The sequence below is a fragment of the Schistocerca nitens genome, chromosome 4 (assembly GCF_023898315.1).
Source record: "Schistocerca nitens isolate TAMUIC-IGC-003100 chromosome 4, iqSchNite1.1, whole genome shotgun sequence".
In the NCBI taxonomy this organism is placed as follows: Eukaryota; Metazoa; Arthropoda; class Insecta; order Orthoptera; family Acrididae; genus Schistocerca; species Schistocerca nitens.
The window spans coordinates 902,544,272-902,558,583 of NC_064617.1; the positions used below are offsets into that span (position 1 = coordinate 902,544,272).

Sequence of the window (14,312 nt, forward strand, 5' to 3'; positions counted from 1 at the left end):
AAGGTTGCGTTTCATTGGCAGGACACTTAGAAGATGCAACAAGTCCACTAAAGAGACAGCTTACACTACACTCGTTCGTCCTCTGTTAGAATATTGCTGCGCGGTGTGGGATTCTTACCAGGTGGGATTTACGGAGGACATCGAAAGGGTGCAAAAAAGGGCAGCTCGTTTTGTATTATCACGTAACAGGGGAGAGAGTGTGGCAGATATGATACGCGAGTTGGGATGGAAGTCATTAAAGCAAAGACGTTTTCGTCGCGGCGAGGTCTATTTACGAAATTTCAGTCACCAACTTTCTCTTCCGAATGCGAAAATATTATGTTGAGCCCAACCTACATAGGTAGGAATGATCATCAAAATAAAATAAGAGAAATCAGAGCTGGAACAGAAAGGTTTAGGTATTCGTTTTTCCCGCGCGCTGTTCGGGAGTGGAATGGTAGAGAGATAGTACGATTGTGGTTCGATGAACCCTCTGCCAAGCACTTAAATGTGAATTGCAGAGTAATCATGTAGTTGTAGACGTACTCCAAAGAATAACCGATGGCTCGTATTGTTCGCTAGTCTGCAACAATAGTTGGCGGAATATTTCGATACGAACAGAGATGTAAGCTCCGGGCGTCGAACAGAGGACGACCGCGACGCGGCGCCGAAAGCGGAGGCGCTGACGCGGGTTCCCCTCCCCCACCACGCAGCGTGGCGCCAGTCCGCGGTGGAGGTGGTGGGGGAAGACAGGCGACGATCGCGGCGGCGTGGGCTCCGCCGTCAGTGCGCAGCGCGACGCGACACGGGACGCATCGGTCCGAGCAGACACAGCCAGAGGCGGACACACGCAGGCGCGACACACACACACACGACCCGGCGGGCTGCCGCCGCAACATGCACGCCGCTACGCTCGCGCTGACCCTGCTGCTACTGAGCGGCGTCGCCTCGGCCGCCGTGCGCAGGGCCGGCGCCGCCCAGCTGCCCATCTCCAGCGATGACCGACGCATCACCAGGGCCTCAGGTACGCACGTAAACAAACACTGCTGTTTGGCGCTGAGTGCTGTACTCTTGCGGTGCGCGCAATGACACGCTCCGATTCGTCGCTAGCATATGCTGCAGTTCGTCTGAAAAAAACGCACAGTAATGCAAAATGTATTTCATTCATAACTGGCTTGATCAGTAGGAGATACCAAAGATTTCTTTGACTGACAGGAGTTCTTACTACAAATACCACTAAATCTGGGCAGTCAGACATTTTGCTGTTACCATTCACAAGAACAACTTACAAATTTTTCGTGGCTGTCATCTTCCTAAACACCAAATTGCTGCACCAGTATTCGTTTCGGGAAAAGCGCATTATCGACAGTCAGAAATGAAAATGTAGAAATGACTGTCGGTAATGGGTCTGACTAGAAACGATCTTGAGGTGTTGGTAAACAAAATACCGCCTCAACTGTGTAGTGTTTGAGGATTATTTCATTCAACAAAAGTTTGTTGTAAGGTAACGTGCCGACAAAACATAGTAGTTGGAAAATTTTAACCACCGCATTTCGAAGTGGAATACACAGTTTGTTATTGTCTAACATACTGGAATCGAGAAGTGGAAATAAGACAGACAATGATTTTTGCAGAGATTAGATTACTTTTTCGTTCCATAGATCCGTGCTGAGGAGATCCTCGTGGATGTGGAACATGTCCTTTAAAAAAAAAAAAAAAAAAAAAAAGCCGAAATAGCAATACTAATAGTATAAATAAACACATCAATTTTTTCTGTTAAAAAATTCGTCAATGGAGTAAAAGCAGTTGGCCACTAGTAAGTCTTTCAGGCTCCTTTTAAACTGATCTTTATTTGTTACTAAATTTTTTATGTTTGCTGGCAAATTATTGAAGATGAGTGTTCCTTAGTAGTGGACCCCTTTTTGAGCTAAAGTAAGTGCTTTTAAGTCCTTGTGCAGATCATTTTTGTTCCTGGTATTGTATGTATGAACTGAGCTGTTTGTTGGAAAAAGAGATATTATTTAGGACAAATTTCATTAAGGAGTAAATATACTGAGAGGCAGTGGTTAGTATACCCAGTTCTTTGAAGGGGTTTCTACAGGACGTCCGTGAATTTGCTCCACCAATAATACGTATTACACGCTTTTGGACTCCGAAAACTTTTTTTTGACTTGAGTTGCTATGCAAGCAATTGTTCCTTACCGTGTAACTTGTAAAATGTAGGCAATAATTAGTTTCGCCGGTTGTAAATCGTGTTTCCGAACATTGCAGCGATGGTTTAGCTGTCCTGAAAGACATGCAAACATAACTTATAACGACGTCATGTTTGTTTACATCGTGAACCGCGTCAACAGCTCGCCGCTTAACCGATGCTATCGTTTCCGCGACTCCCAGTTTCTGGCAAAGTTAAGGCTTCTGCAAGGAAAAGAGATGTCGAATCTTTCACTGTGGCATCACTGGTGCTCTCTGAGACTTCTTGTTCTATTGTCGTTGGCTTGTAAACAGAATTAAGGTTCGATGATTTACATCGTATGTAGAGGCATTCTCTTACAAACGTGTCTAGAGAGCTGGCAAGAAATGAGAACTTTGATTAGTTCACAAGAGATCACCTTATAGTGTTTTGAGTTATACGATAGTGCAACTTCGAATATACTATTAGGTACAAACATTCCAAGATATATGCGAAATACGTATATACGCACAAGAAGGTGAAAAATTAACTTTGTTCCACAGTTATGCCGTGTGCCTTGTTAATAAACATTTGTACTCTCGCGGTTGCTGAATTTTTTCCTTGTACTCTAATCTTTTAACAACGCAGAAGACGCAATGATATTACGGCACTGGAGCGGTTGTCTATAGGAACACGCATGTACTTCACAGTTGACTGATGATTGCAATCAGTTGGGTTGTTTTCGTCTGCAGCGATTGTAAGATTAGATTAGATATCCTCTTCGTTCCGTAGACCCATAGTGAGAGATTTCTGAGAATGTGGAACATGTTACACAAACATGATACATACTATCAATAAAAGATTCTAAGTCAGACAGTCCTGCAGAAAGTAGTGAAGTCAATATCTTTATACAATCATATTTCATTCACACATTAACTGCATTTAATTTTGTGTAATCCCAGATTAAAATAGTTTGGAAGGCTTATTTACTCAGATTGCATTATTGCACTGAAGCTGCGCCATTTTCATATATTATGTAGCATTCACATCATAGCTGACGATAAGTACATCGATGGTCGTGCTAAGAAATTCCTCAGTGAAGTAGATGTTAGCTATCAATAAACCCTTTATGCTCCTCCTAAACTGTAGTTTATTATCAGCTACACATTTTGTGATTGTTGGTAAGCTACTTAAAATAAGCGTTTCTGAATATTGAACATCTTTCTGTATCAAAGTCAGTAAGTTTCTTTATGAAGAGTGTTCTTATTCCTAATATTGATTCCTCTCGAAATGGAATGAATGAGAAGAGATCGACCTTTTATGATGTGCAAGCCAGGGATGCAGAGTTGCCTTTTATGACCCGCATCTTTGATGTTGTATACTAACGACATCTGTCGAGAATGACTTTGATTTTTGTTTGTACGGACTCCCGGTTCGCCTGCCATGTGCGTGGCATATACTACATCATTTCTGCCATTTCATCCTTGCGGAAATACAAATGTCAGTGATTTGGGGAAAAATGTGTACTGTGTGTTTGTACACCGATGTAACAAGTTAGTTCTTTGTACCGCTGCGTTGACAGGGCGTAGTAAGATAGGCGACGTGTAGGTAGAACGAGAATTCTCTTGTAATCTCCCACGCAGAGCAGGTCATCCTGAAACGCCAGGGTGGGTCATTTATTCAGCTAACGGAATAACTTCTCATTTATGTTACGCTTCCTACGTGAGGCTGCTCATGGACATCTCTTTAACTTTGTCACATTGCGGTTAGCTATGAAGGGATCCTTGCGTCGGTGGTCTCGTAGTAATAACAGCTCGTCTCGTTGGATAGTGTTCTCGTCCCGTGCTTCGCTTTAATTCTCAATAAAAATCCGAGCTTTCGATAATACTCATCATTGTTTTTGTCGGAAAAGCAACTCGCTGTCGAAGAATTGACGAAATCTCACAGGTGTAAGTGATGTTGTGTTGCCTACTGCGACCAAAGATTACAATGACGCCAACGATGAAACACTATCCACAGCGTACTTGTTTCCATCACGATGTAAAATAAGAGGCAAACTACTTATGCACTCTGTCGGCATTGTCCACTTCCAAGCAATTCTGAGTGCGTAGATCATATTTCTATTAGTGTTCTTGCTGCATATTCTAATTTCCACAGCGTCTTTCATGATTGAACTGTAGTAGTTTGAAGCCTGCGTTAAAATCCGGTTCTGCTCAAACAACACCTTGTACTTATTCGCAAGCTTGTATCCAGAAACGGCAGATTCTTCTAGAATTGTGTACCTAATGGCCGGTTGACGCTCGGTGCAGCGCTGGGAAGTTGTTCTAATAGGGTAGGCTGCCCCACGTAGCTCAAAAAATGGCTCTGAGCACTATGGGACTTAACTGCTGAGGTTATCAGTCCCCTAGAACTTAGAACCACTTAAGCCTAAGTAACCTAAGGACATCACACATATCCATGCCCGAGGTAGGATTCGAACCTGTGACCGTAGCGGTCGCGCGGTTCCAGACTGTAGCGCCTAGAACCGCTCGGCCACACCGGCTGGCCCCACGTAGCTGCTGCCACGTTCACATGGAATATTGTGAACACCTGGGACTATACTTAACAGTGAGCAACATCTTTTAATTTCCTTAAGCGGCCGAAAGATGGTCTTAACCCCAGTCTGTTTAACATGAGCCGTAATTTACGCGATATTGAAAGACTGCGTGGGAGTATGTCCCGTATTTTATGTTGTGGTGATAACAAAGACGTTGCGCATGACTTTTCACCGTCGGCGCCAATGCGCTATTGCGTCATTTACGTATGTGTGATTCCGTGCTTCTTTGACCGTCAGACTCCTTCCAGAAGAAGACAATGCTGGATATTGTTGAAATCTCGGTTTCTTACAGAGAATTAACGCGAGTAGCGAGCGTTTAATACAACGAATCCTTCGAGAAAGACTTCGTTGTTATAATTCGTGTCGTTGCTAATTTCGACCCCTGCATGTACTCTCTGACACGCTCGCCAATTTTCTGCGTTTTGTGTATTTATTTTCCTCTAAAGTAGTCCATACGTAAGCAGCAGGTACTTCTATATGGGTTAACGACTCGTTGTGCGTAGTCTGTCTTTCGTTGTGGGCTGTCGGTCACACGCAGCTGGAGACTGAGGCAGTCTGTACAAGCAGCACCGGCGGCCTTCAAGAGTAATCGTCGCTATTTCACTGTGTTACCCGTGTATCTGTAGGGTCTGAAAGTGCATACATACAACGCAAGCTGCTGTACAGTACATTGCGAACGATCGTGTGTGCGCCAGCATCAACGGTTTTAGACTCTATTGTTCCATTCGCGTAGCATAAGTGATGAAACCAAAGGAGTAGCCGGTAACATGAACTAGTGACTTCACAGAACAAATTAACACTTAATTGCAACAAAACGTAATGTATACGGTTTCTGACGAGAAAATCTTTTGAAAGCACAGTGTTATTTCAGAATGAATTTTCACTCTGCATCTGTGTGCTCGCGGATTTGAAACTTCCTGGCAGATCAAAACGGTTCCCCTACCTTCCGAACTACAGAGGATCTCCTGCATATTTCGTGACTATCACTCCTGCAGTAAACGATTCTGCTGCAAGGTGGTTCGGCCACAGCTTATGGTGTGGCTTTCACATTTTTAAAATTTTCATTCTTGTTTTTATAAACTTTCTATGTACTAACTCGTTCCATGACCATGTGGCTGTGGCTCGCAAGGACCCATGAAACCTTCTAAATAAATAAATAAATATCTCTTTCCTGATACACACGAGACGAATATCTCGAAGGAGACAAAATTTTCGTACAGACTTTCTCAGTAACCGGTATTCTACATTTACAGGCAGTGTGCGAACTGTACCTACCTGTACCTACACTAGCATCGCGTCCCTGAATTTGTTCGATGGCGGCTTTTATCCTGGCATGGTAAGGATTCCCAACATTTGACCAGCAATCTGGAATTTGTGGCACTGGCGTCTTCTGCACGGTTTTATTTAGGCCGCGCGCTATGGGCGTGCTAATGTCTTGCGCCTTGTGCGCAAAGGCGAGTGGGGCTGAGGGGGAAATAGAGGATGCTGCCAGACGCCGCTATGACAGAGGAGTAGCCTTGTCAGAGGCCAAACAGTATGCGGACAATACTACTTGCGGTAACTTTGATTTTCGTCCTGCGTCAGGAATACCGAGAGAAGCGGAGATATAGTGGAAAAGCCACATCGTTCAGTGCCGAATAGAAATTGCTTTACTTTTCGTATCGTTTGAAGACCATGCGAAGGGCTTTATGCGCCCCCACACTATTATGATCTAGAAATATACTTTTTGGAATTTCGTTACAACACCTGCTACAAAGACCATATGCACTTGTCTTCTGATCAACTGCAGTGAAAGCTAATTGAACTGAAGGCGGCCATTAAGGAAAGAAACTTAGTTTCAAAAATGTTCAAATGTGTGTGAAATCTTATGGGACTTAAGTGCTAAGGTCATCAGTCCATAAGCTTACACATTACTTAACCTAAATTACCCTAAGGGCAGAAGCACACACACACACACACACACACACACACACACACACACACACACACACACACACACACACACACACACACGTTCGAGGGAGGACTCGAACCTCCGCCGGGACCAGCCGCACAGTCCATGACTGCAGCGCCTTAGACTGTTCGGCTAAAACTTAGTTTAGTGTGAGTAGAATGATGAAACTAATGGTATGGTCGACATGACTAATTATTTGAATTCATTAAATTTATTAATGCAGGGGGAGAATTTCCTGGTAAAAGATACGGAGGATGAAGTTGCACCTATAAATCAAAAATTAATCCTAAGGAATCATCATAGTGATGTTATAAACACCTGCGACTTTCAGAGCTCCCGTATCGTCTTCTCCATTACCTGTGATGATTGCCGGTGTAAATATATAGGCCAAACTGGAAGGTCCTTTGAAGTTAGGTTTAAGGAACATATTTCTGTTTCGGTTCCAGTTGTGCCTTGAATTTACATTTATACGAAACGGCTCACTCAGTCTCTGGTATTACTCCAAGTCTTACAATTTTGCATACGGAACGCAAGGGGTAACGTTCCTAACATCTTGGAAGAGCTGCAGATCTTTCATGCATTAAGGAAATCTTGAAACGAAACACTTAATTCTCAAACTGAAAAGGGACGGGGGGCTCTAAGCACTATGGGACTTAATATCTGAGGTCATCAGTCCCATAGACTTACAACTACTTAAACCTACGTAACCTAAGGACATCACACACATCCATGCCCGAGGCAGGATTCGAACCTGCGACCGTAACAGCAGTGCGGTTCCGGACTGAAGCGCCTACAACTGCTCGCCCGCAGCGGCCGGCTCTCAAACTGAGTTAAGGCATAAAGCCATTTGGGCCATGAATTGCCTCGGTGCATCCACCCTTTCCCCATTACATCCTCTTCCTTGATGCCTCCTCTAGGACTATTCTCCCTTTTTAATGATTTTTAATAATTTTTGTAAAAAAGTTACAAACTGTAACAATTTGTAAGGATTTTTTAATTTTAAAAGTTATGTTTATAAATGACTCACAATAGGTTCTAGTCTTTTATACCTATATCTATGAGTTATTCGCTTGATAATTGCTATTTTTATTAATGTTTAATTTTGTACACTCGACTCCCACCCTTTTCCTTTAAGTTTGTGGGAAGTTATTCACGCTTTCGCGCATGTGCCGCTTTTGATATCCAGTCAGTGCGTGCACGGCATTCGCAGCATTCCGTCCTAGCGCGGCTTCAACTGAGCTACTGTTTACTCTGTACTTCGTCCGCCCCTCCCCCCCCCCCCCCCCTTCAATGTGTTTTATAATATGTTTTCTTCCGTGCCATTTGTTCACGGTTTCTAGTTTTATGCCACGTTTGTAATCCACAACTATCGCTTTTTTTTTTTCAAAATTTTCCAAATTTGAAAGAAAGGGTTGGAATTTGACTGTAAAAGTGGATTGACCACTTAATGTAAATATTCAGTCTTCCGGACACTCTTTGTCACCGTCATGTGGTCTTTATTAATACTAATTGAAGTCTCTCTCTTCTTTTCTTAATCAGACTTGCACCTTTTGATCTAATTTAAAATTTCGAAACCGGTAGTGCCTTTAATAAAGAATTTACAACAGCTGCAGTGGTTTTATTCAACATATTAGTGAATATCGTGAGTTATTCACAACATTTAAGTATTTAAGGTAATACTAAAATGTGATATTAAATGGAAATGTCACGTAAAATCAATAATGGAAATAAGAATGGGAGACTTAGATTTGTTGGGAGAGTTCTGCGACATTGCCTCGCATGTGTGATGCAAGTAGCACACATGTTGCTTGTGTAACAAATGGTGGAATATTGCTCTAGTGTTTGGAAATGTCATCAAGCAGTCATGACAACAGACAGCAGATGACTTTAGGCAAAGGTCCCGAGTTCGAGTCTCGGTCCGGCACACAGTTTTAATCTGCCAGGAAGTTTCAAAGGTGACATAGTTGTTGCGAACCTCTACTGGCTAAATGCAGAGAATCCGTATTCGAAGATGACAGTGCAGCCGTTATGCTGTCACAAACTAATACCCTGCGTAGGAATGAGACAATAAAATAAGAGAGATTTACGCCCAGTGGAACATAATTTTCTCCTCGCTCACTGCGCGAAGGGAAAAGTAAAGACGATTGATAATGTTGGTACGATGTACCCTCCGCCATGCACTGTACACTGGACGAGGAGCATTTAGGTAGCTGCTTTCTGGAAACACACCCTAGTCCCCTCTTCGCCTTACCTGCTACACATTTGATGTGTTCGCTTGATTTTACACCGCCTCGATGATTTACCAATAGATGTTACTACAAAGTGATGGATTGCATAAATTTGCCACTCATCTTTTAATCGCAAGCTATTGAGTTCTTTCACTTTATCATCAGCGTTATCCTACATCTGCTGATTGTAACGAGAGGTGCCATTCACCATGCCGACGGAAAGCAGTCCCTCGGTCGTCCTGCGTTTCTTTACGGCAATCCAGTGCCGCCACTTGCGGTTAGATAAGTGTCGTCGGCGACCAAACAATGCTACTGGCCCTCTCTTTTGTGTAATGAGAATGTTAGCGGTCTGGCTGACTCTTTTCTCTCGAGCACGCAACTTCCTTTCCTACTGATCATTCACTGTCCAGTATAACGTACTAGATTCCTTTAGTAAAATATTTTTTGGACCGATTACATGTCTATAAAGATAGATGTGATCGTAGCTTCTTTATTAGGCGACATAGCGGTACAGTGCAAAAACCTTCAGAAAATCACAGAAGAAAATATGTACCTCTTCACTTGCATGTGCTATTTACGAGACGTATGTGAAAAAACGTTGCGTGTATTTCACACGAGTGGCTTTTCTTGAACCAGCGCTCATTGTTTTGAGATATTTATGATGATATGACCTGCAGTATACTCTAGGAACCTATAACAGAAGGCCCCGAAAATACCGTGCTCTCAATCTGCGTAGCTCATATTTTATTCATTTTGTAAACAGGGATCTGCGCTCTTTCTCATTCTCGACGAGAGACATTCTACAAATACACTGAAGCGCCACAGAAACTGGTATAGGCATTGGTATTCAAATACAGAGAGATGTAAACAGGCAGAATACGGCGCTGCGGTCGGCAACACCTATATGAGACAAGTGTCTGGCGCATTTGTTAGATCGGTTACTGCTGCTACAGTGGCAGGTTATCAAGATTTAAGTGAGTTTGAAGGCGCACTAGCGTCGTGACACAAAATCTCCGAGGTAGCGATGAAGTGGACATTTTCCCGTACGACCATTTCAAAAGTGTACCGTGAATATCAGGAATCCGGAAAAACATCGAATCTCAGACATCGCTGCGGTCGGGAAAAGATCCTGCAAGAACAGGACCAACGGCAAGTGAAGAGAATCGTTCAAAATGACAGAAGTACAACCCTTCCGCAAATTGCTGGAGAGTTCAGTGCTGGGCCATCAACAAGTGTCAGCGTGCGATCCATCCAACGAAACATCATCGATATGGGCTTTCGGAGCCGAAGGCCCGATCGTGTACCCTTGATGACTGCACGGCACAAAGCTTTACGCCTCTCCTTGTCCAGTCAACACCGACATTGGACTGTTCATGACTGGAAACATGTTGCCTGGTCGGAAGAGTCTCGTTTCAAATTGTATAGACCGGATGAACGTATACAGGTATGGAGACAATCTCGTAAATCCATGGACTCTACATGTCAGCAGGGGACTGTTCAACCTGGTGAAGGCTCTGTAATGGTATGGGGTGTATGCAGTTGGGGTGATATGGGAAGCTTGATACATCTAGATAAGACTGGAACAGGTGACACGTATGTAAGCATCCTGTCTCATCACTTGCATCCATTCATGTCTATTGTGCATTCCGACGGACTTGGGCGATTACAGCAGGACAATGCTATACCCCACGCGCCCAGAATTGCTACAGAGTGGCTCCAGGAACACTCTTTTGAGTTGAAACACTTCCCCTGACCACCAGACATGAACATTACTGAACGTATGTCGGATGCCTTGCTACGTACTGTTCAGAAGAGATCTCTACCTCTCGTGCTCTTAGGATTTATGGACAGCCCTGCAGGATTCATGGAGTCAGTTCCCTCCATCACTACTTCAGACATCAGTCGAGTCCATGCCACGTCGTGTTCCGGAACTTCTGCGTACTCGAGGGGGCCCTACACAATATTAGGCGGGTGTACCTTTCTTTGACTCTGCAGTGTATGAGCTAGAAAAATGGTAAGGGGCTACTTCCGCTGTGTATTCAATGGCTGCAGAGCTGGGTGCCTTTTTTCACTTTGAGCACTCTTACTTGTTTCTACAATTGAAAGAATGCTGATTTATGCCGGGTGGTCAAAAACTGTCTGAGAGGCTTGTAAGGGTGTTGCATGGTAGGTTGTGTCGAGAAATAATTGTTATTAAGAAATTAGATACGTTGCGCCGCTTCCGAGTTAATTAGATCTGAAGTTAGTTAATCAGGCCGTTGCGACCGGAAGTTCAAGCGGTCCACCAGTTACAATCAGGGACAGTTGTACTCACAGCCTAAGTGATGGGCACGAGAGTGCTCTGCCTTTGGCTTGGATTCCATCCTTACTACTGTGCAATGTCCAATTTTTTATATCACTGTCTTGTTCGGTTTTAGAAAAGCAAACAGAGAAAACGTTTGGTGACACCCCCTCTGGCGGGCCGCTAGAATCTGTGCTCGCAGCGGTTGGATTACCTAACTTCAACGCTAATTAACTCGGAAAGGGCGCGACGTATCGATTTTTTCTTAACAATTGTTTAGTAGCACAACATACCCTGCAATATCCTTACAGGCTCATCAGATTGTGACTACCCTGTATATGACTCATTTGTCACTGTGTGTGGCGGTAAACAATTGATGTGATCATAGAGTGTAAATATGTGACACGCCAATTGCATCTTCATCCCCGGAACTTAAGCTACAAGATGTGCGGGACGTAACGGCTAAGAATTCAACCTCGTTTGATGAACTCAGTCTTATGGTCACACTATGTCTGAAATGCACCAAAGCCGGCCAGGGTGGCCGAGCGGTTCTAGACGCTAGTCTGGAACCGCGCGACCGATACGGTCGCAGGTTCGAATCCTGCCTCGGGCATGGATGTTTGTGATGTCATTAGGTTACTTAAGTTTAAGTAGTTCTACGTCTAGGGGACTGATGACCTCAGAAGTTAAGTCCCATAGTGTTCAGAGCCATTTGAACCATTTGAAATGCACCAATTCCAGTAATAGACTGTCACAAGTGACTCAGCTGGAAGACTGAAAGAAAGAGGCAGACACAGACAGACAGTCGGAATTCCCGAGACCCTGGAAGCTGCGACTAACGAGCACAGTCCGCATCTCCTGTGAGAGACAGCGCAGCATTATGCCTGAGTACGTGGAGAGCATTAAGCGTCCTCCCCCGTTGTTCGGGACTCGTGCCCCCCCCCCCCCCCCCCGCCTTCCCCCTCCGACGCACGGATTTCTGTCCGCTTAACCTGCCCTTCGCTAAACCACTTCCTGCCATCCGTACGCCAGACGCCAACGGAAGGACCCACAGTGGAGCAGGTGAATAAAACAGTCAACCAGTTTTAAGTTAACCTTAACCATGGTTTCAACGAACATAAATCAGTCTTCTGGAGGAGGACAAGAGACAAACTTCACATTAACAAACAGTCCGTCAGTACAGCGATCCAACATCTCCGCATGAAGTGTGACGGAAACGATCTGTGCATCCATTAGGAAAAGTTAAGGCCTCTAAAATCAGGGGCTTGTCACATCAGTTGATTTTAGGGGCCTTAACTTCTGCAAATGCGTGTACAGATCATTGCCGACACACTTCATGCGGAGATGTTAGATCGCTTTACTAACTGACTGTTTGCTAATGTTAAGAAGACGAGTTTACGTCTGTAGAAACTATGGTTAAGATTAATTGAAAACCAGCATTTATTATAAGTCGTTGGCTGTCTCGTTCACTTGATATTCTGTAACCATTGCTGAAGTGCAGCCATGTTCAAAACATTTTTAAAAAATACCACAGGGGACTTCGATTTGGGACGAAACTGTAACCAGCCTCGATTAATGGTTCTGCAGAATTTATTCACCCGTGAGCTAACATTCAAGTTACTGCAGCCTCATTGTTTACAGAAGTACAGGATGATTCAAAATTCCTATTATACACTTCTGGGGGCTGTGGAGAGGGTGAAGTTTTGATAAGAAACCTGTGTCCGGAAATGTACCATTCGGATGTAAAATCAGTTTGAAGATCGGAACAGTTTTAAATCTACCACATCACGGTTCACTCATAGCAGAGACAATGATCTCTGACCTGTTTGCTGTAGGAGCCCATGCCATTGGTCGTGTTTCCTGTTCTTGTCTCTTCTGTGTGACGAAAGACGTCAGAGTTGAGGGTACAGCGCATCCGTGAAGCATCACAGCCAACACTCCTAGTTTCAAAGTTACCAATTTCTAGCGGGCTTTTCTGCAGTTAGATGAAGGTGTTATTACGAGAGGAACTGACGACGACGTCCTCTTCTCAGCTTGCGTGCGCGCCGTGAAGCGGAAGATTTGAAAATGATCCTCTTCAAATTGATTTTACATCCAAACGCTACATTTTCAGACAGGAGTTCCTTATCAGAACTTCATCTAGTAAGACCCATCTACAATCGCTAGAATCCTATGATAGGAATTTTGAATCACCCTGTATAATTTCGTCCATTACAGTTAGGACTGTGGCAGGGAGTCCTGGTTTTTGTAAGAAACTGGGTCAACGTGAAAGCACACACACAATACAGCGACCATTTTACACAAGTTTGGACGTCATGGATTGAAAACTCCGCTATTTACATAGCCACTAAAACGAGCATGTGAAACTTTACTACACTGTTATCGCTCATATCGTTCTGGCTATCTGTTAAAGTTAAAATAAAATTTCATTCGTAAATATATCATGTAGCTGTCTCTTCGGAGACTGTAGCACTAGTTTTCTTCAAGTTCTTCTTTTTATGATATTTTCTGTCGTTTTGCCTTTCCTTCTTAATGAATCAGTTCTCTTCACTTTTTCTTCTTTAAGCATAACTTTAGTTAAAACAGATTAAGATAGTGGAGCATAAATGTAGCAAAGTTCACTTGATTGACTGATGCAGTTGTTCGATGACTTAAATGCTATTAACCAATATAAATATACAATTGGAAATGGAGACGAATCACACCTGTATAGGTCCCTAGTGGTAGGTCATATTATGTAATAAGACACGAACAATAAATGATAACTATCTTCAAAAACCAAATAGCACATGAGATGAACTGAGACTGTTCAGTGCGCTGTATTTTAAATTGCAAAAAGTATTATTTGGAAGGGAGGAACGAAAACTTCGATCTAACGTTTTGAGGTCATTAGAGACGGATCGCAAGTTCGGACTGTTGAGGATAAGTCATGGCAAACTTAAAGCCTGGATGGTCGTAAAGGGATGTGAACCACCATCCTCTCGAATACAGGAGGCGACAACGCTAAGTTTCATCATTATCGTACGTTTGTCGACTGGTACTAATTGGAGAGCGAGAAAATACCTTCTGAAAGTTTGACGCCTCTCATGAGTCGTGGGTTTATG

General features: G+C 43.5%; 1 protein-coding gene across 1 annotated transcript in view; it reads left to right on the plus strand.

Annotated features, from left to right (window-relative positions):
- The first annotated feature begins 779 nt into the window (after positions 1–779).
- Positions 780–14,312, plus strand: part of LOC126253459 (dorsal-ventral patterning protein Sog-like) — a 534,492-nt gene continuing 520,959 nt past the window's right edge. Inside the window, exon 1 of the mRNA XM_049954812.1 lies at positions 780–1,003. Coding sequence (XP_049810769.1) covers positions 877–1,003 — 127 coding nt within the window. The 5' untranslated portion in view covers positions 780–876. The remainder of the gene's footprint in view (positions 1,004–14,312) is intronic.